Source organism: Balaenoptera physalus, assembly GCF_965194825.1.
Source record: "Balaenoptera physalus genome assembly, chromosome: 16".
In the NCBI taxonomy this organism is placed as follows: Eukaryota; Metazoa; Chordata; class Mammalia; order Artiodactyla; family Balaenopteridae; genus Balaenoptera; species Balaenoptera physalus.
In genome coordinates this window covers 16,590,998-16,611,782 of record NC_138898.1, presented here as the reverse complement: position 1 = coordinate 16,611,782, position 20,785 = coordinate 16,590,998, and the positions used below count along the sequence as shown (strand labels likewise).

The 20,785-nt window shown below is 41.8% G+C and overlaps 1 protein-coding gene across 2 annotated transcripts in view; it reads left to right on the top strand.

Annotated features, from left to right (window-relative positions):
• Positions 1 to 20,785, top strand: part of TOX2 (TOX high mobility group box family member 2) — a 271,638-nt gene that overhangs the window by 39,713 nt on the left and 211,140 nt on the right. Inside the window, exon 1 of one of the 2 annotated variants that reach the window (XM_082430210.1) lies at positions 2,870 to 4,849. The exons of the other annotated variant lie outside the window; for it this stretch is intronic. Coding sequence (XP_082286336.1) covers positions 4,835 to 4,849 — 15 coding nt within the window. The 5' untranslated portion in view covers positions 2,870 to 4,834. Of the gene's footprint in view, positions 1 to 2,869; positions 4,850 to 20,785 lie in introns of those variants that run through there. 2 annotated transcript variants of the gene reach the window in all.

Below are 20,785 nucleotides of genomic sequence, written 5' to 3'. Positions count from 1 at the left end.
TCAGCAATTTAAAAAAATGATTAAGGGGCTTCCCTGGTGGCGCAGTGGTTGAGAATCTGCCTGCCAATGCAGGGGACACGGGTTCGAGCCCTGGTCTGGGAGGATCCCACATGCCGCAGAGCAACTAGGCCCGTGAGCCACAGTTACTGAGCCTGCGCGTCTGGAGCCTGTGCTCCGCAACAAGAGAGGCCGCGATAATGAGAGGCCCGCGCACCGCGATGAAGAGTGGCCCCCACTTGCCGCAACTAGAGAAAGCCCTCGTACAGAAACGAAGACCCAACACAGCCATAAATAAATAAATAAATAAAATAAATAAGCCCCCCCAAAAAAAAGTTAAAAAAAAAAAATGATTAAGCCACAAAAAGACATGGAGAAACCTTCCAGGCATATTGCTAAGTGAAAGAAGTCAGACTGTAAAGGCTATATATTCTGTGATTCAACTATATGATTTCTGGAAAAGGCCAAACTATGGAGACAGAAGAAGGATCAGTGGTTGCCGGGGGTTTGGGAGAAGTGGGGGTAGAGATGAATAGATGGAGCACAGGGCATTTTTAGGGCGATGAAACCATTTTGTATGATCCTGTAGTGGTGGATACATGACATCATGCATTTGTCAAAACCCATAGAATCTACAACACCAAGAATGAACCCTAATTAAACTGTGGACTTTAGCTATTAATAATGTACCAATACTCATTCGTTAGTTGTAACAAATGTGCTACCCTAAGCAAGATGTTAATAATAGGAGAACTGTGTGGAGGAGTGAGGGAGTAGGAAACTATTTTCTGCCCAATTTTTCTGTACACTTGAAACTGCTCTAAAAAATCAAGTCTGTTAATTAACAAACAAACAAACAACCCTCATGGCCAGTCACTTTAGGCTAAGGGTGTGGGGCCTGTTGGAATTTCCCTCGTGAAGCAGCAGGTACCTGATGCAGCTCTTCGCATCTGGGTGGCCAGGCGATGAAACGCCACCAGCTCTGAACGGCGCTCCAGGCAAGAGGAGCTTCCATAGCTGGTCCAGACAGCCGTGCAAGTGACTCTGCCTTTCGGTAGGTGTGGTGGCACGTCAGGATTCTGTTTGCAGCTGGTGGAAAATATTGAGGTTCCCAGCAGATCGTGCCAGGCTGGAGCAGGGCTAGGGTGAGGCAAGTAAGACCCTTGGGCGCAAAATGTAAAGAGATGCGAAAAAGCCCTCCATAATCGAGATTGGTAATATTTTATCCTTTTTATTTTTTGGCCTTGCTGCATGGCTTGTGGGATCTTAGTTCCCCAACCAGGGATCAAACCTGAGCCCACTGCAGTGAAAGCGCTGAGTCTTAACCACTGGACGGACAGGGAACTCCCAAGATTGATAATATTTTAACTCAGTGTTTTTAAAAAAAATTAATGCACAAAAAAATCCATCGTCAAAATATCAAAACTTTAAGTAAAGACAGGATCCGACCCTGTATTGGCATGACCTGGCTTCACTTGCCTCACCCTAATCTTGGCCATGTCAGATCCTGCCTTTATTTAATATTTTGATACTTTATTCATCATAGATTTTTTTGCATTAATTTTTATTTTAAAAAGCATCTCAACAAAATATTTTGTATCTTGATTACTGAGATTTGGAGCAACTCCCTTAAGTTTTGTGCCCAAGGCTAGTGCCTCACTTGCCTTACCTGAGTCTAGGCCCAGCCCCTATGTCTCTCAATGGTCAGGTTAAGATCTTCATTCTGTAAATGTTTATGAAGGATCTACTATATGTCCTTCACCAGTAGACAAGATAACTCGTCCCACGGGTGTTGATCTCCCTCCTTCCTGGGCCAGCACCATTGCTCCAAAGCTCATGGCCAAGTGGCCATGGCAGCATGCATGCGCCCAACACCCAGACTTTCTGGGCTGCCCTCCCTGCTCCGTGCCCAGTGTTCCAGCAGGGCTTGTTCTGCTCCAGGCCCTTAATGAGGTGCCATACCACACTGAGGGGACCTGGTGGTTGATTGGTTAACTGGCCCTCATTTGCTATGGAGGGGAAGGAATTTGTTCTTATCAGAATAGACACTGGATTTCCATTTCCTTCAGGTCCTGGCAGCATCACCATCAACAGACTTGTATGCTCTTGACTTCAAGTGCCCAGTGACCTCTCCAGATGGCCCTTCTTCACCGGGCTCTGCGCACTACCTACCTTCAGCTGGAATGCAGAAGTAGGATGGGGGGAAAGGAAACTCAAACGAAAGGAGTAGCTAATTATCACAGCAGCTGCAGCCTAGAGCCTCTGTGTGATTGGTCCACACTTTCTCCCAAAGGTGGTTTCTGTTATTCTTCATGATCCAGATAATCGGTAACACACTGGGTGCCAGAGAGGCCAAACCTGCCTCCTATTGAAACAAGAACTTGGACACAAGGCGAAGGCCCTTGAAGGCTGTTTTCTCCTTTGCTGTTGCCAAGGGCTCCTTTCTGAGTTCATCTTTATTTGGGGCCATTGAGAGGGAAGAATGAAGTTATAAAAAGACTTGCTTCCAAGGCATATCATTAAGGCACCTCTTTGTTCGCTGGCTCCTCCTGCTGGGTTTTTTTTTTTTTTTTTTTTTTTTTTAAATGTATTTATTTATTTATTTTTGGCTGTGTTGGGTCTTCGTTTCTGTGCGAGGGCTTTCTCCCGTTGTGGAGAGCGGGGGCCACTCTTCATCGCAGTGCGCGGGCCTCTCACTGTCGTGGCCTCTCTTGTTGCAGAGCACAGGCTCCAGACGCGCAGGCTCAGTATTTGTGGCTCACGGGCTTAGTTGCTCTGCGGCATGTGGGATCTTCCCAGACCAGGGCTCGAACCCGTGTCCCCTGCATTGGCAGGCAGATTCTTAACCACTGCGCCACCAGGGAAGCCCCCTGCTGGGTTTTTAATAGTGGCCTTTGCAGCATCTGGGAACTTGCACCCGAGCTCAGAGAGAGGCCCCAGGCACTCTCATGGCCCCACAATGCTCTGGGAGACCCTGTCACACACCTTAACAGGTGGGCCAGCGGAGATCCAGAGATGTGTGACAAGATTGGATAAAGAGGGGAGCAGACAGTTTGGCCACTTGGGGAGTGGGGACAGATGCATTGGACAGGGTTGTTGATCACACCCTGGGGGATTTCTCTGAGACTGGAAAGATGTTTGGATGGTGGGGAACCAAAAATCAACAAATAAATTTTGATTGCCCAGACAACAGAAATTTTTCATTTTGTCATATAAATGGATAACATTTATTCTGATCATTTATTCTAAATATGTGTTCTGATTGGCTAGTGCAGAGCTGTCAGGGAGAGATAATGTCTTATACCAGCTCACTAAGACTCTTAAGAGCCAGATGGGAGTGCAGGAAGGGCTGGATCAAGGGGACACCCTGAGAGAACTGTTGTTGAGCTGTGGTGTTGACTCTGCACATCTCCAGGAATTCACTTTCTAAGCCTCAGTTTGTTCTTTTGCAGAATAGAAGTGCTGGATTAGAATCTCAGTGGTTCCAAACTGTCAGAGGCATTTCTAGTGAAGCATTTTTCCATATATCAGCACAGACTTGCTGAAGTAGAATCTAACCCTTCTGGCACTGGCATTCTGCAATGCTGGGTTTTATGATTATGTATCTTCATTTAGGTTTAGGTGAGAAAAGTAGCCAGATTGTATACGAGCTTTCTTTGTGGTTCCTGGACGCAATTCCAACATGTGTGGGAGAGTTTCCCCTCACTTCCAACAAGCAATTCTTGGATACCAGCAGAGTGTCCAAGAATTCAACTCAGTCCTGACACTATCTACCCGGAGATAGCATCAGATTCCACAGCTTAAGGGTTCAGTCCTACAAGACTGCCCTTCCCATCTCCAACTTGCCAATTGCAAGCCCAGGTTGTTACCTGTGCTTCTGACTGACTGGATGTAAATCAGAGGTTCCCATGACACTTGGGTGTGATTAATTTGCTAGTGCAGCTCACAGAACACAGAGAAAATATTTTACTTACTAGATTACTGGTTTATTATAAAAAGATATAACTTAGGAACAGCCAGATGGAAGAGATGCATAGGGCAAGGTATGGGGAAAGGGCGCAGAGCTTCCGTGCTCTCTCCAGATGCACCACTGTCCCCATATCTCCGGGTGTTCACCAACCCACAAGCTCTCTGAACCCTATCTTTTTGGGTTTTTATGGTGGCTTCATTATATAGGCATGATTGATTAAATTATTGGCCATTGGCTATTGGTCTGTATTTCCAGTCCCTCTCCCTTCCCTGGAGGTCATGTGATTGGCTCCATCGGCAAACAGCCTCCATTCTTAGGTGCTTTCCAAACATCACCTCATCAACATAACAAAAGAGACACATTTATCACTCTCAACACTTAGGAAATTCCAAGAGTTTGGGGTGCTGTGAGTCAGGAACTGTGGACAAAGACCAAATATATATGAGAAATATATATTTGGTCATCTGAATGACCAAATATATACTTTTCTTATAAATCACAATATCGCAGTCTTATAAGTCTTTAACGGGCTTTGCTTTTCTCTGAGATGGGAGCCAATGGAGGGTTTTGAGTGAGGAGTGATGTGATTTGACTCAGGCTACTACAGAAGGTTCCTTCTGGCTGCTATATTGAGGACAATATAGACGGCAATAAAGACGGCAAAGGTGGAGGCAGGGCAAGCCTCCGCCTTTGCTATGGAGGGGAAGGAATTTGTTCTTATCAGAGTAGACACTGGATTTCCATTTCCTTCAGGTCCTGGCAGCATCACCATCAACAGACTTGTATGCTCTTGACTTCAAGTGCCCAGTGACCTCTCCAGATGGTCCTTCTTCACCGGGCTCTGCGCACTACCTACCTTCAGCTGGAATGCAGAAGGGCAAGGTATGGGGAAAGGGCGCAGAGCTTCCCAAAGAGGCTATTACAATGGTCCCGGTAAGGAATGATGGTGGCTTGGACCAGGGTGTTGGTGCTGGAGGTGAAATGGCGTGTAAAACACTGACCAGCTTAAACTGGTTTGGCCTCCTAAAATAGGTTGTTGATTAATCAAACCCTGAGTTATTTTATAGAGACAGCACTGTGCATGTGCAAGATAGAAATCCATGTCTCCAGGATGACCTCGGAAAAGGAATCTTCAGTCTATGGAACTCAAAAAACAGAAATATTGCCACAGGACCCCTTAACAAAGTGAAAAGTCCTTCAATAAGGAAAGTCTGGTTTCCAGCAGCATGAGTAGCTTGTATGGACAAGTTTGAGACTAGCCAATCAGCTTCCAAGTTTGAAATTTCCCTAACACCCTAAATTTCGCCCCAACCCTGGATTGAGGAGACAGATTCGAGAGTCTTGCCTCCTGTCTCCTTGCTGGTCAACCTTGCAATAAAGCTCTTCCTTTTCTCAAAAGCCAGTGCCAAAGTACTGGCTTCTATGCGTGTCAGTCAGCGAGCCCTTGCTCAATAACAGAGGTGGTGATGAGGGGTTGGATTTTGAATCTGTTTTGAAGCTTAATGCTTAATGCCCCAGGATTTGATGTCAGTAAATGAAAGATGTCAGTAGGTCTTGGGTCTGAGCAATGGGAAAGGTAGGGTTATCTTTTCCCTAGATGAAGGAACAGCTTTGGGGCACAGAGGGGCAGTCGGAATTGGGACCTTAGTTTTGAATGTGGTGCATTTGAAACATTAGTTAGATACCCAAGTGGAGATGTTGGTGGCGGGGGTGAGGTTGGATATCCAGCTGTGGATATGAGGGTGAGTTCTAGGCTGGAGGTATAAGCGTGAAACTCTTAGGTGTACATGAACCTTTTTAAGGCTTTTGAAAATAATTGTCAATTTCCTTTCCAGAAAGTTTGAGAAATTAACACTCTCTCAAGGGGATATGGACATTCCCAAATGCTGGGTATTACCTTAAAAAAATCCATACCAATTTGATAAGTGAAAGATGGTGTCTCAATATTCTAATTTGCATAATGTGGATTTCCAGTGAGGTTAACTTCTTGACCTTTTTTGGCCATTTCTCTTTCATCTTCAGGACCATCTTGTATGGTCCTGTCCTTTTGTCCATTTAAAGAATGGGAAGGACATGTCCTTTTCATATTGATTTAGAAGAAATCTTAGATATTATGTTCTCTGTTATGTGACAAATAGTTTTTCTGAATTTTAATTTTGTAGTGCTTCCAAATAGTTTTTCTGAATTTTAATTTTGTAGTGCTTCCTGATATATAGAAGATTGGCATTTTAATATAGTCAAGTGTATCAATCTTTTCCCTTTTGAGTCCTAACTTTTGCTTTTTTCTCCTTTTGCTTAGAAAGCCATTTGTCTCCTAATATAAAAAAATACTAATCTGTATTTTATCCTAGTTTTTTACAGTTTAATTAAAATAATAGCTCTCTGGTTCATGAAATTTATTTTGACATATGTTGTGAGGTCTTGAATTTTTTCCTGGCCCCAAACTGTTAATGAATTTTTCTTGCATCATTTATTGAGCATTCCACAATATTTCTCATTAATTTAAATGCCACCTTAATAGATACTAAATTCTTGCGTAGAGTAGGGCCTGTTTCCAGCTTTTAATTTTTTCATAGCTACGTCTATTCTTCTATACTGTTTTAATTATTATAATTTTATAACCTATTTAATATCTGGTAGGTAAAATCCATTATTTATTTATATTTTTGAAAATCGTCTTTATTATTCAACCTCTTTTATTTTTCTATTCAAACTTTAGACTAACTTTTATAAAAAAAGATTTATTTATTATTTATTTATTTTATTTATTTTTGGCTGCGTCGGTTCTTAGTCGCAGCGTGCAGGTTCTTCGTTGCGGCACGCGGGCTTCCTTCTAGTTGCGGCGTTTGGGTTTTCTTTTCTCTAGTTGTGGCACGTGGGGCTCCAGGGTGCATGGGCTCTGTAGTTTGCGGCATGCGGCTCTAGTTGAGGCGCGCAAGCTCAGTAGCTGTGGCACACGGGCTCAGTTGCCCCGCAGCATGTGGGATCTTAGTTCCCGGACCAGGGATCGAACCAGCGTCCCCTGCACTGTAAGGCAGATTCTTTACCACTGGGCCACCAGGGAAGTCCCTAGACTAACATTTTTAAGTTCCAGAAAGTTTCTAGCCAAGTTTTAATTTCAATTCCATTAAGCTTACATATTACTTTGAGCAGAATCAATAGATTTGTATTATAATATTGTTTTCCCACCCTTGAATCTGGTGTGCTTCCTAATCATGCACAGGTCTTCTTTCATGTCCTTGATACAGTTTTGTTGCTCCTTTAAATACTAATGCATATATCTTTTTTTTTTTACATCTTTATTGCAGTATAATTGCTTTACAATGGTGTGTTAGTTTCTGAAATGCATATATCTTAATGATTTTATTCCTAGATAAAAAAACTCAAAAGTCACTTCCCATCCCCTGCCCTCCCTGGCCCCTCCCCCCAATCTAATCTATCTTCTGTCACAGTGGTTCTCAACTAAAAGCGATTTTGTTCCCCAGAGGACATTTGGCAATGTCTGGAAATACTTTTAGTTGTCACAACAGGGGACCAACTTCTAGTTGGGAGAGGCCAGGGATGCTGCTAAACATCCTATAATGCCCAAGACAGTCCCCACAGCAAAGAATTATTTGGCCCCAAATGTCAGTAGTGCTGAGGTGGAGAAACCCTGATCTATGTTGTGCATGGAGTCTTTTCCCCATGGAGTTGTCCTACTGGTGTAATGGTATTTCGCTCGGTACCAGAGGCGAATCTATAAAGTGTCAGGAGGGGTACCCTGTCCTCTGGGTGTCTGCTCTGTTCCCTGAGATGAGCAGCCCCCCATGAGAGGCTGCCTCCCTGACCTGCAGGGCAGCTAAGGGTACTGAGGTGTGCTGTCCTCAGTCGCGGCTCAGGTTGTCCTGGGTATGTTGAAGAGGCTAGGTGTCCTAAAGGAGGCCAGTCTTTGGAGGGAGACCAAAGAAGACCTGAAAGGGAGCCCGTGATTCCTTTTTTTTTTTTTTTTGGCTGCACCATCGGGGCACTCGGGATCTTAATTCCCCGACCTGTGCCCCCTGCAGTGGACGTGTGGAGTCTTAACCACTGGATCGCCAGGGAAGTCCCCCGTGATTCCTTTTAAATAAACTTCAAGAACTAATAAAACTCACCTTTGGTAACAAATCAGAGAAGTGGTTGCTGGGGGTGCTAGGGCCACAAGGGAACTTTCAGGGGATTATTTCTGGCACCCTGGGTCTGGCTGTCAGATGAAGAGTGTTTCCCCCACTCTTTCCCTTTTTATTCCTTAAAAAATGTACAACCATAGCTGAAGCCCCCTGGTAATCCCTCCACCATCTCATTCCCTTTCCTGTCTCCCCAGAGGCAACCCAGCTTCCCGAAGCTGGGAAGTATCTTTCACATCCATATTTTTGTACTTTCTGAACAGTATAGTTTAGTATGTTTTTAAATGTTAAAGTACCACACCATGTATATCATCCTGCATTTTCTTTTTCACTTACTATTTTTATATCTACTTGATTCATTTTAAGTGCTACATAGTACTCTACTGTGTGCTACACTCCTATTTAACCAATCTCCTATTATTAGACATTTAGGTGCTTTCCAGTTGTTCTTCATGACAATGCTTCAGTGAACATCCTTACTTGTGCCTGTATATTTATTTTGTTGTCAGTCTGAATGTTGTTTTTCAGTTGACCCTCTTGAGTTCTCTAGAAAGACAATATTATCATGGACTAAGAAATGATACTTGTCTTTCTCCCCTATAGTTATGATTCATATCTATTTCTGGTCCTTTTATAGTCTTAGAAATTTCAGAACAATAGTAAATAGCAGTGGTAACAGTAACCATCCTCATTTTGTTCTTGGCATTAATGAGGTGGCCTCCTGAGTTTCACTGTTAAGGATGACTTGGCTTTCAGTTTGAGATAGATATTTTTTGTCATATTGAGGTATTATCTTTTTTTAATCTGAGTTTATTAGGGATTAAAATCATAAATAAATGAATTTTATAAACTAATTTCAATATTATTATGATTTGACTTTTTTGATTTGAATTATTGTAGTAATAGACTTCTAATATTGAAACAACCTTGCAATTTTTTGATGTATTATTCTTCTAATTTTTTGCAAGATTACCTATATCTTGTATAGTATTTTTGCATATACAACATATTAAGTGTGATTAACCTGCTATTTTCTTGGCTATCTTTTAAGTCATGGTTATAGGGTTTGTTTGTTTGTTTGTTTTCCATAAAAGTATATTATTGAGGTATAATTTACATACAGTAAAATGCATAAATCTGAAGTGTACAACTTGATGAATTTTGACAAATATACACACCCCAGTAGCCATCACCCAGATCAAGGTATGGAACATTCCCATAGCCTCAGAAAGTTCCCTTGTGTCTTCTTCTAGACAATCCTCCATCCGTACCCCCAGCAAACACTTCTCTAATTTTTATCACCAGACATTAGTTTTGTTCATCCTTGAACTTCATATAAATTGGATCATATAGTTTATATTCTGTATCTGGCTGCTTTCATTCAACATAATGTTTTTAAGATTCATCCAAAACATCATGTCAATAGTTTTGCTAGCTTGTAAAATTAACTAATAAGACTTTCATGTTTTTTCATACCCCGAAGGGATTTATGTTACATGGAAATTATTTGTTCTGTGGAAGTTCAAAATAACGCACCCATGAAATCATCTGTGGTTGGAAGCCATTTTTGGAGGTAAAACTTTGACAACTTTATGTTTTTTCCTTTGTTATTGGTCTATTCAGATAGTCTAATTTTTCTGGAGGCAATTTTGGTATGTTATGTTTTCCCAGAAAATAATCCATTTCACTGAAGTTTTGAGAGTATTTAGCATATAATTTTGCTTAGAGTCCTCTTACAGTTTTAAAATCATTACTTTCCCTTTTTGCATTTATAACAGTTATTTTTACTCCCTCTTATGGTGGAAACAAGGCTATTTCATGAACCAACTCTAAAATTTATCTACTAATTCTACTACTTTTCTATTAAGTTTACTAATCAATAAGGTTTGCTTTAACTATATTTTTCAGATTTCTTCTCAGTTATTTTAATTTTCTATAAAAAAACAAATTACTTAAATGAATGTTCATTTTACCTACTTTCATGCTTTTCTGATTAACCATAAAGGCATTTAAGGTTATGAATTTGCCTATGAATCAGCTTTGCCTCATCCTGTAAGATTTTCTATATGATTTTCTCTTTCTTTTTGTTTTTAAATAGTCTGTTTGCAGTTTTGATTTTTCCTCTTTAACTCACATGTTATTCAGGAATGCACTTAAAAATATCTAAGTGATTGGGTTTTTTGGTTTGTGTGCTAGGGAAGAAATATTTGTTATTTTGAATTCCTCACTGCCTTCTAGGGAGGAGGATGGTTTGGGTTTTTTGGTTTGTGTGCTAGGGAAGAAGTATTTATTATTTTGAATTCTTCACTGCCTTCTAGGGAGGAGGATGGTTCCTGTCTCTTCAGGGTTCTTTGCTGATATAAAGATAAGAAAGATAAAAGATCTTATCAAAAGATAAGAAAATCAGAGAAACAGACTAAGAGATCCAACAGCCAAATAATAGGAGATCAAGAATGAGAAAATACAGAAAATGAAAGGGAAGGCATCATAAAAGAAATAATTCAAGAAAAATTGCTAGAATTGAAGGATGTGGACTTGTGGATTGATAGGATCCCTCAAATATTCAGTAAAATAGATCTACACCTTTGAAAAGATAACTTTTTTTAAGGATGGTGGAGCTGAAGTTTCTGGTTGATGCAGAAGATAATTGATTTCCTGTCAATGGTTTCATGTTGAGAAATAGATATTATGAAAGAATTTTGTTGACAAGAATGAGGCTCAGAGAGGTTAAATGAACTGTCCAGTTCATAGAGTTTGCAGGTGGCAGAGCTGGGATTTATATAGAGGTTTCTGATTCTCTTGGCCTGTCCCTTGTGGTCACCTGAAGGTCACAAGACGGCTGTAGAAGGGGAAAGCATAAAAAAACAAAGGACCTGTGCTAGCTGAGTCTGCCCTGCCTTTAGTGACATTTCACTGAAGTCCAATCAGCGATTTCTTCTTACGTATCGTTTGCTATATGATGCTATGTGGCCATCCTTCTTGACAAAAGAAGCTAGGAAAGGTAACATTTTAATTTGATACATTGCTCCTCTAAATGAAACCAAAGTTCTGGTAGGAAGAGAGAAGAAAATTTGAGTAGGCAACCAGGAGTCCCTGGAAGCCAGGAGCAAAAGCAGCCATGTGTCCTTTCCTTTGGGTACCTAGAAGTTCTTTATATGGATGAATGAGGTTTTTTTCCTTCTTGGCTTTGGATGATGTGAAGTATTTTCATGGATTGAAATCAAATTTTCAATATAGTTCATATATTTAATATTTAAATACCACAAGTTGGCTGGTTTTTCTGTCCGCATGACAAGATTATTACGATGGTCCCAAATCCTGTTAAGATTTAATCTGTTTTCTGCTAATAAAAACAAAGTGATAGCATTTAGTGTTTTAAATACCCTGAAAGTGGTTATTCGTAGTTTTCTAGCTTTTCTTTCTGTGCTGTCTTCCCCAGGACTATTTCCTTTCTCCCCTTTCCCCTCTTCCCATTCTCCTCCTCCACCAATTCAACTGCTATCATCTCTTCCTGAAACTTCAGTTCATTGAATGCCAGAGAGAACCTCAGCTTCAACCAACTCATGTTGTAGATGGGGAAAATGAGGCCCAGGGAGTCAGGGAGACCTCTGACAAGGACTAAGGTCCCCTGGCTCTGCCCAACCAACCTTCTTAAAGGAAGATCAGTAATCCTTATTCAGGAGGCAATACAGAGTGAAGACTCTGAGGTGGGAAAGAGATAGGGGCATTTGAGAAACCACAAAGGAGGTTGGTGTGGCTTAAAGCACAGGGAGTGAGAAGGCAAGTGGCTAGAAGGGTCGGCAAGGACCATGGGAAGCCAAGCTATGTAGGGCATAGTAAGGATATGGGGTTTATAAGCTAGTTGAAACCCTATCAGCAGGGAATTTAGCTTAACATCTCAAAGGATCTTTTTGACCGCTTTGTGGAGACAGGTTGGAGAGAACAAGGAACTCAAAAGAGCAGAACAGTGAGGAGCTAATACAGCTGTCCAGATGAGAGATGATGGAGAAATTGGGTTGGAGGTAGAGGTTGTTGGTTTGGAGAGAGAAGCAGCTGGATATAGAAGATGCTATCATCAGGGTTTGGTGACAGATTTATCTATTGGAATAGAAAGAGGGAGGAGGCAAAGATGAACCCTGTGTTTCTGCCTTGTGCAAATAGGTAAATGGAAGAGCCCCCACTGAGCTACGGAGCACTGGAGAAGGAGCAGATTTTAGTGGAAGATCCCAAAATCACTTTTGTACTGAGGTTTCCATGATATATTCTTATGGAGATGTCAGCAAGGTAGCTGGATATATATCATGACCATGTTTGTTTTTCTATTATTTGTCTCTAATTGGCTATTCTTAGTATATAGAAAAACTAATGTTTCATACAAATATGTTTTGCATTAGACCATTTTACTGACATTTTTTATTAGTTTGACCTCTTAGTTTACTGACCTCCCATTAGTTTGAATAGCTTTTCTGCTTTCTGATATATAATTATATTGTCTGAAAATAATGATAAATTGACTTCTTCCTGCCAACAGTCTTGCCTCTTTTTTTTCTTGTCCTATCACAGTGGCTATAGCAGAGATTCTTTTATAGTTACTTTTAATTGTCAGAATGATACTGATATTTGAGCAGCCAAGAGGAAGATGATTTTGAGACAAAGGAAGCTAGAGACAGAGTAGACAGCTAGTAGACAGCTATGGCAGTAGTTTAGATGTAAAGTGATAATGTCTTTGAATAGAGTGATACTTGAAGACATAGAAAGGGAATACCTAACCCTCTTTCCCCCTCACTCACAGACAAAGAATTGTCTGGCCATAAAAAATGACCACAGTGCTTCAAATCTAAAGCATGGTTGTTGCAGTGACAGGAAACTAAGAATATCTAAACAGTAAATGTTAAAGTTGGGTACAGTATACTCATCTGAAAAAAAAGGACAACTATCAAAATTCTCAGTTTATAAACAGTTCTGAAACAGTTGGAGCAAAAGAAGTGAAAGATACATATTTTTCTGATCTATCTCCATGGTTGAAGCTCAATCCATCTTCTTCCAAAATATCTTATAACAATTACAATTTATGTAATGCAGGCATGCATGTAACATATTATTTTGTTCCCCCAATACCTTTGTGATATGGGGAGTAATTCACATTTGTCCAGGACCTGACATTTTCTAACATGTTTAGATTATCTCATTCGATGCTTATATTCTTGGGGCTCGCTCCCTTGCAATTCAAACTCCAGTAAAAATCAAGCTACTTTCAGTTCTTTGAACACAATGTCCTGTGTTCCCTCTACTAAGCCTTGTGGTTCACCTTGTACATGCCTGTTTCTCCTTCAAAACCCAGTTCAGACCCAAGGAGAGGCCTTGGTTCCACTGCAGGAAGGAAGAGGTGAGTGTAGACACCAAGGTCCCTGAAAGGATCCCAGCCAAAGGACATAGCACAAACTCAAATATGTCACAGACACAGTATTACCTGCTGGCCTGGGCTTTACTGAGCTCCCCTTCTTCAGGGAAGAAAGAGAAAGTCCTCCTTTAGTCAAATACATTTCCTTTTCGTGCATTTTCAGGGCATACATGGGGGAGCATACCCATTAAATTGCTCATTGGCCTATCTTTACCAGCCACTCCTCCATTTGGGGCAGATGTCAAATCATTTATCTTGTGGTGCAAGAGACTCATGGGGGTGATGATGGTGGCTGGGTGCTGTCCCAATGGGGAATGCCCCAGAGCTCCAGAGTCTGGACAGTCTGAGGTTCTCTTGCTGGACTAGGGTTTTGGGAAAGATGGAATGTGCTTGGCTGGATCTGAAACCTTCTGCAATTAAGTGTGGTTGAATGGGAGGGGACCTTGGGTGGCCTTCAAGCTTTGGAGACCCCAAACCCAACATATATTAATAGGACTGGTTCCTGGCACCTCTTCTACACGTGCCCTGAGTTGTCCCCTCTGTCAGGCCAGGAGATTGTTGGGATATGGACCAAGTGTACTCCCTCTTTCTCACCCACAGGGCCTAGTCTTGTACCTGGAACACAGGGGGTCATAACAGATGTGGGTGGAACGGAAACCACAGTCAGGCCCCCCTCTCTCTTCATTGCCTCCTGCCCCAGCTTCCAAGCCATTGCTCCATAGCCCGTCATGTGACCGCCGACAAAAGCAGATAAAGAATCCCAGGTGACTTTGTGGGTTGAAGAGGTTTCAAAGCTCTTGCTTTAGAAGCTCAAGCAAAACTTTTACCCTGTGTTGACGGGATAAAGCATTCAGTCAGCAAGCCTGGGCTTGCTTAGGACTGGGGGCAGGGGAGAAGGCAGGGCAATGTTGTCACTTTAATTGCATTGACATAAATATTTGATATTCAATAAATTAGATCTGGAGCAAGGAAAACATTCTTGCAAATGGATTTTTTACCTGGGGCCCAGCCCTATTAGCCGAGGAGTGGAGGGCAGCCTGCCCGAGGGCCGGTAATTAACTCAAGCGGAGCAGAACTAAGCATTTTTGACAGGCTTCCTGGTCTGGAATTAACTGTCATCTCAGAGGGAGAAAGAAACTGCACTGTCACATTATAGTTTACAAGAGGCTCCCAGTGCTGCCAGCCAACTGTTTGGTTATGTCTCTCCCTCGTGCCCTGAAATGCTTTTTCATCATTAAAGACAAGCTTAAAAGCAACTAATGATGTTTTTTATATCCATGTACCTGAATCACAGATTTCACCCAAAAAGAAAACATTAGTATGGTAATTCAATTTTTTTTTCCTTTTGGCAGTTGTAATGAAACAAGATACAGTAGATGCTGTTCTAAGTCAACACTGTGATATTTGAAGATAGTACAGACTGGGTTTTTTTTCTCCTCTCCCTATCAGGACTTGCCTATAACGAGCAATAGCTAAGCCACTGTCTCTCTGCGCTTTCTCCCCTGGCTCCCACCCAGTGTTGATGAAAATAGCAATTGCTTCTCAGAAAAGGCAAAATCGTTGGAGCCTGAAGCTCCTTCTAGAAGGCACTGCTTGTCTTCTTGGAAACTTCTGTGGAAACTGATACAGTGGAAATTGGCGTGCCGGGCCTCACCTTGCCAGTATTGTGTTCAAGCACTTTTTTATAAGGTTGGGGAATCTCGTAGCCAGACTTAGTGTGCGTGTGTGTGTTTGCAGTGCACTATGATGGGCAGCTGGCTTCAGAGAGGAGAGGCTGAGAGAGTGTGTATGTGTATGTGTGTGTGTGTGTACATTTGTGTATGTTGGAAGGAGTGAGTTGTGTGGCGAATATGCACAGTATGCGAGTATGCACAGTTATTTATGCTGTAACCACAAGTCACCTTCCTCATCACTGAACCCCAACACTGTTTCCCTCCTGTCCTGCATTCAATGGGAGCCTGGATCTCTTGATTTGCCCCCTTTCTGCCATCCCATTCACTCCTTGCTTCCATCTGGCCTCATTCCCTGCATAGAGTTAGATTTGAAGATGGGATCATGGGGACTTCCCTGGTGGTCCAGTGGTTGAGAATCCGCCTTCCAATGCAGTGGACGTGGGTTGGATCCCTGGTTGGGGAACTAAGATCCCACATGCCACGGGGCAACTAAGCCTGTGCTCTAGTGCCTGCATGCCTAAACTAGTGAGCCCAAGCGCTCTGGAGCCTGCACACCACAACTAGAGAGAAGCCCATGCGCCACGACGAAGAGCCCTTGAGTGCCGCAGCAAAAGATCCCGCATGCTGCACTGAAGATTCCGTGTGTTGCAACTAAGACCCGATGCAGCCAAATAAATAAATAAATAGTAAAAAAAACAAAAGAAGATGGGATCATGTCCCTCCCCTGCTTGAAAATCTTTCTGACTTTCTTCTTGATGCCCCAGCCCAGGTCCTTAACCTTGGCTTCTCATTAGAAGCTGAGGGACCCAGACTGGTTGGACCAGAGTCCACAAAGTTGGAGCCCAGGCAATTTGGATGCTCTGTTGGGTTGGCAGTTCCTGGCTTACAGGATCAAGCTCTACAATCTTAACCTAATATCTTAGCCTTGTTTATTAGTTTCTAACAGGTTTTTTGGTTGTTGTGTCTTTAGCGTATTCTACATATACAATTATGCCATCTGCAAACAGATTCAATTTTACTTCTTCCTTTCCAATTGAGATACCTTTTGTTTATTTATTTTTCTTGCCTAATTGCTCTGGCTAGGACTTCCAGTACAAGCATAACTCGGAGATATTTTAGGTTCAGTTCCAGACCACCACAATAAAGTGAATATTGCAATAAAAGTCACCGCAATAAAGTGAATATTACAATAAAAGTCACACAAAATTTTTGGTTCCCAGTGCATATAAAAGTTATATTTATGCTATACTGTAATCTGTTAAGTGTGCATTATGTTTAAAAAGACAATGTACATTCCTTAGTTAAAAAATACTTCATTGCTAAAAAATGCTAACCATCATCCAAGTCTTCAGCAAGTTGTAATCTTTTTGCAATAGTAACAACAAAGATCACTGATCACAGATCACCATAACAAATATAATAATAATGAAAAAGTTTAAAATATTGTGAGAATTGCCAAAATGTGACACAGAGACAGGAAGTGAGCAAATGCTGTTGGAAAAATGGTGCTGATAAACTTGCTTGATGCAGAGTTACCACAAAGCTTCAATTTGTAAAATATGCAATATATGCAAAGCACAATAAAGTGAAGCACAAAAAAACAAGTTATGCTTGTATTATGTTAAATAGAAGTGGTGACAGTGGGCATCCTTTTCTTTTTCCTGATCTTAAGAGGAAAAGCTTTCAGCTTTTCATCATTGACTGATTTTAGCTGTGGGCTTGTCATATATGGCCTTTATTATGTTAAGGTACATTTTTTCTATACCTAATTTGTTTAGCGCTTTTATCATGAAAGGATGTTGAATTTTGTGAGATGGTTTTTCCTGCATCTATTGGGATGGTCATAAGACTTTTATCCTACATTCTGTTGATGTGGCGAATCACATTGATTGATTCATATATATTAAACTATCCTTGCATCCCATTGATAAATCCCACTTGAACATGGTGTATGATCTTTTATTTATTTATTTTTAATAAATTTCTTTATTTCTTTCTTTATTTTTGGCTGCGTTGGGTCTTTGTTGATGTGCGCAGGATTTCTTTTAGTTGCGGCGAGTGGGGGCTACTCTTCATTGCGGTGCGCGGGCTTCTCATTGCGGTGGCTTCTCTTGTTGCGGAACAGGGGCTCTAGGCACACGGGCTTCAGTAGTTGTGGTGCATGGACTCAGTAGTTGTGGCTCATGGGCTCTAGAACCCAGGCTCGGTAGTTGTGGTGCACGGGCTTAGTTACTCCGCGACATGTGGAATCTTCCTGGACCAGGGCTCGAACCCATGTCCCTTGCATTGGCAGGCGGATTCTTAACCACTGCGCCACCAGGGAAGCCCCTGATCTTTTAAATAATCTGTTGAATTCAATTTGTTAGTACTTTGTTGAGAACTTTTGCATTTATGTTCATCAGGAATATGACAGTGTATTTTAAGCTGATACAAACTTAATTTTGATCATATACAAAAATTTTACACCTTTACTCTCGCCCCATTTTATGTTACTGATGTCATTATTTACATCTTTTTATGATATGTACTCTTTAACAAATTATTGTAGCTATGGTTATTCAAATACTTTAGTCTTTTGACTTTTATGCTAGCAGTAAAAATGATTTATGCATCACCATTACAGTATTAGAGTATTCTGAATTTTACTATATACTTACCTTTACCAGTAAGTTTTATGCTTTCCTATGTTTTCATGTTGCTACTTAGCAGCCTTCATTTCAACTTGGAGAATTCCCTTTAGCATTTCTTGTAAGGCAGATCTAGTTGTGATGAACTCCTTCAGCTTTTATTTGTTTAGGAAAGTCTTTTTCTCTCATTCACTTCTGAAGGACAGCTTTGTTGCATAGAGTATTCTTTGTTGACAGGTTTTTTTTTTTTCCTTTCAGCACTTTGAATATATCATCCCACTATCTTTCGGCCTTCATGGTTTTGTTAAGAAATCCTCTTGGTCTACGGCCATACCACCCTGAACGTGCCTGATCTCGTCTGATCTCGGAAGCTAAACAGGGTCGGGCCTGGTTAGTACTTGGATGGGAGACCGCCTGGGAATACTGGGTGCTGTAGTCTTAAAAAAAAAAAAAAAATCCTCTTATAATCTTATGGGGGTTCCACTGTATGTGATGAGTGGCTTTTCTCTTGCTGCTTTAAAAAATTCCCTCTATCTTTGACTTCGGACAATTTGATTATAATCTGTCACATTGAAGATCTCTTCATATTCAGCCTATTTTGGATTCTTTGGGTATTATGGATATGGATGTTCATTTGCCTCCAAAGATTTGGGAAGTTTTCTGTCATTATTTCTTCAAATAATCTTTCTGCCCCTTTCTCTTTCTCTGCACCTTCTGGGATTCACATAATGCACATATTTTTTTTTTCTTGTTGCTGTCTTATAGTTCACACAGGTGTTCTTCACTCTTTCGTGTTCTTTTTTCCTTTTGTTTCACTGATTGGCTAGTTTCAGATGATGCGTCTTTGAGTTCACTGATTCTTTCTTCTGCTTGGCTGAGTCTGCTGTTGAAGCTTTCGATCAAATTCCCTGGTTCAGTTTCTTTGTTGAACGTCTCATTTTGTTCATGTATTGTTTCCCTGATTTTGTTTAGTTGTGTATCTGTGGTCTCTCGTAGCTCACTGAACTTCTTTAAGATGATAACTTAAACTTCTTTGTAAGGAAATTCATAGATCTCTACCTTTTAGGGTCAGTCACTGGAGCTTTATGTTGTTCCTTTGGTGATGCTTTGTTTCCTTGATTCTTCATGTGTCTTGTACAGCTGTCTTCACATTTGAAGAAGCAGTCCTTTCCTCCAGTCTTTACTGACTACTTTAGGAGAGAAAGACCTTCACCAGTCAGTCCAGCTAGAGATTTTTGGGGTCTCTTAAGCTTTTTCTATGGATGCATCTGCCCTACACCTTTTGTTCTCTCTCTTTTTAAAAAAAAAAAAAATTATATATTTATTTATTTTTGGCTGCGTTGGGTCTTTGTTGCTGTGTGCTGGCTTTTCTCTAGTTGCAGTGAGCAGGGGCTACTCTTCGTTGTGGTGCGTGGGCTTCTCTTATTGCAGAGCACTGGCTCTAGGCATGTGGGCTTCAGTAGTTGTGGCATGGGGGCTTCAGTAGTTGTGGCTTGCGGGCTCTAGAGCGCAGGCTCAGTAGCTGTGGCGCACGGGCTTAGTTGCTCTGCGGAATGAGGGATCTTCCTGGACCAGGGCTTGAACCTGTGTGCCCTGCATTGGCAGGCTGATTCTCAACCACTGCGCCACCAGGGAAGTCCCTTTTGTTCTCTTTTGAAGGGAGAAGTCTTAAGATTTTGTTTTATTGCCTTCTCTCAATCCTGCAAAGTCAGGATGAGTTCTAAGAGCTTCCCACTTATTTTCCCCAGGGCAGTGCCCTGAAGTGTTCAAGATTATATTCTTCCTCTCAGTCCTGCAGAGTTGAGCTGGCAGCCAATATCTGTGTGCTGTCCATGGGGATTTGTGTGTGCCATCTGGGGGAGTGTGTGTACACTGTCTGTGGAGGCTTGCATGTCTTGTGGCAGGGACATGTTGGAATGCTGCAGGTGTGCATTGGCCAACTGGGGGTGGCTGCAGGTGAGGCATCACTTGGGGTTCATGGGTAGGCCTCTTAGTATAGTAGCATCTGTTGATGGTTTTTGAGATCCGTGCAGTGGTTGATTTCAGCCCCTGCCCATTTGCTGGGCTCCTAGCTCCCTCCAGACTATTCAGCCACGCTGATCCTCTCAGTGATCTGGGTGGGGTGAAGCAAAAGTGGGCAACATCCTGTGAGGCTGAGAAGCTGTACACTCACTCTGCTCTTACTTTTCCCCATGGGAGAAATTGTTGGCTGGGGGGGGTGTCTTTGTTTTTTTTTTTTTTAATCATTTTAGTTGTATTTATTTATTTATTATTATTTTTGGCTGCATTGGGTCTTTGTTGCTGCGCACTTGCTTTCTCTAGTTGTGGGGAGTGGGGGCTACTCTTCGTCACAACAAAGTGCACAGGCTTCTCATCGCGGTGGCTTCTCTTGTTGCAGAGCACCGGCTCTAGGGTGCACAGGCTTCAGTAGGTGTGGCATGTGGGCTCAGTAGTTGTGGCTCACGGGCTCTAGAGTGCAGGCTCAGTAGTTGTTGCGCACGGGATTAGTTGCTCTGTGACATGTGGGATCTTCCCGGACCAGGGCTCGAACCCGTGTCCCCTGCATTGGCAGGCGGATTCTTAACCACTGTGCCACCAGGGAAGTCCCAGGGGTGTCTTTCTTGGCACTGAGCTATGCCACTTTGGGAGAGGGGTGACATGGGTAAAGCGAAACTGTACTTCTTACCCTTTTCAAGGCATCTTTTCTTGGATTTGTTTTGTTTTGTTTTTTTTGAACATGGTGCTAGAATCTCCACTGGACTCCCAGGTTCCCACAGAGGTACTTACATCTGTGTATAGTTGTCAAAATCAATGTTTCTGTGGGAGTTTGAGGGCTGGAACCTCCTATTTCACCATCTTGCTGACATCACCTCAGGCTTCTCCTCCTTTAATTCTTAAATGTGGTTTCCTTTGGTTCTCTGTATATATTTAAAAGGGTTGATTTAAAGGCTTTGTCTAGTAAGTTCAACAACTGT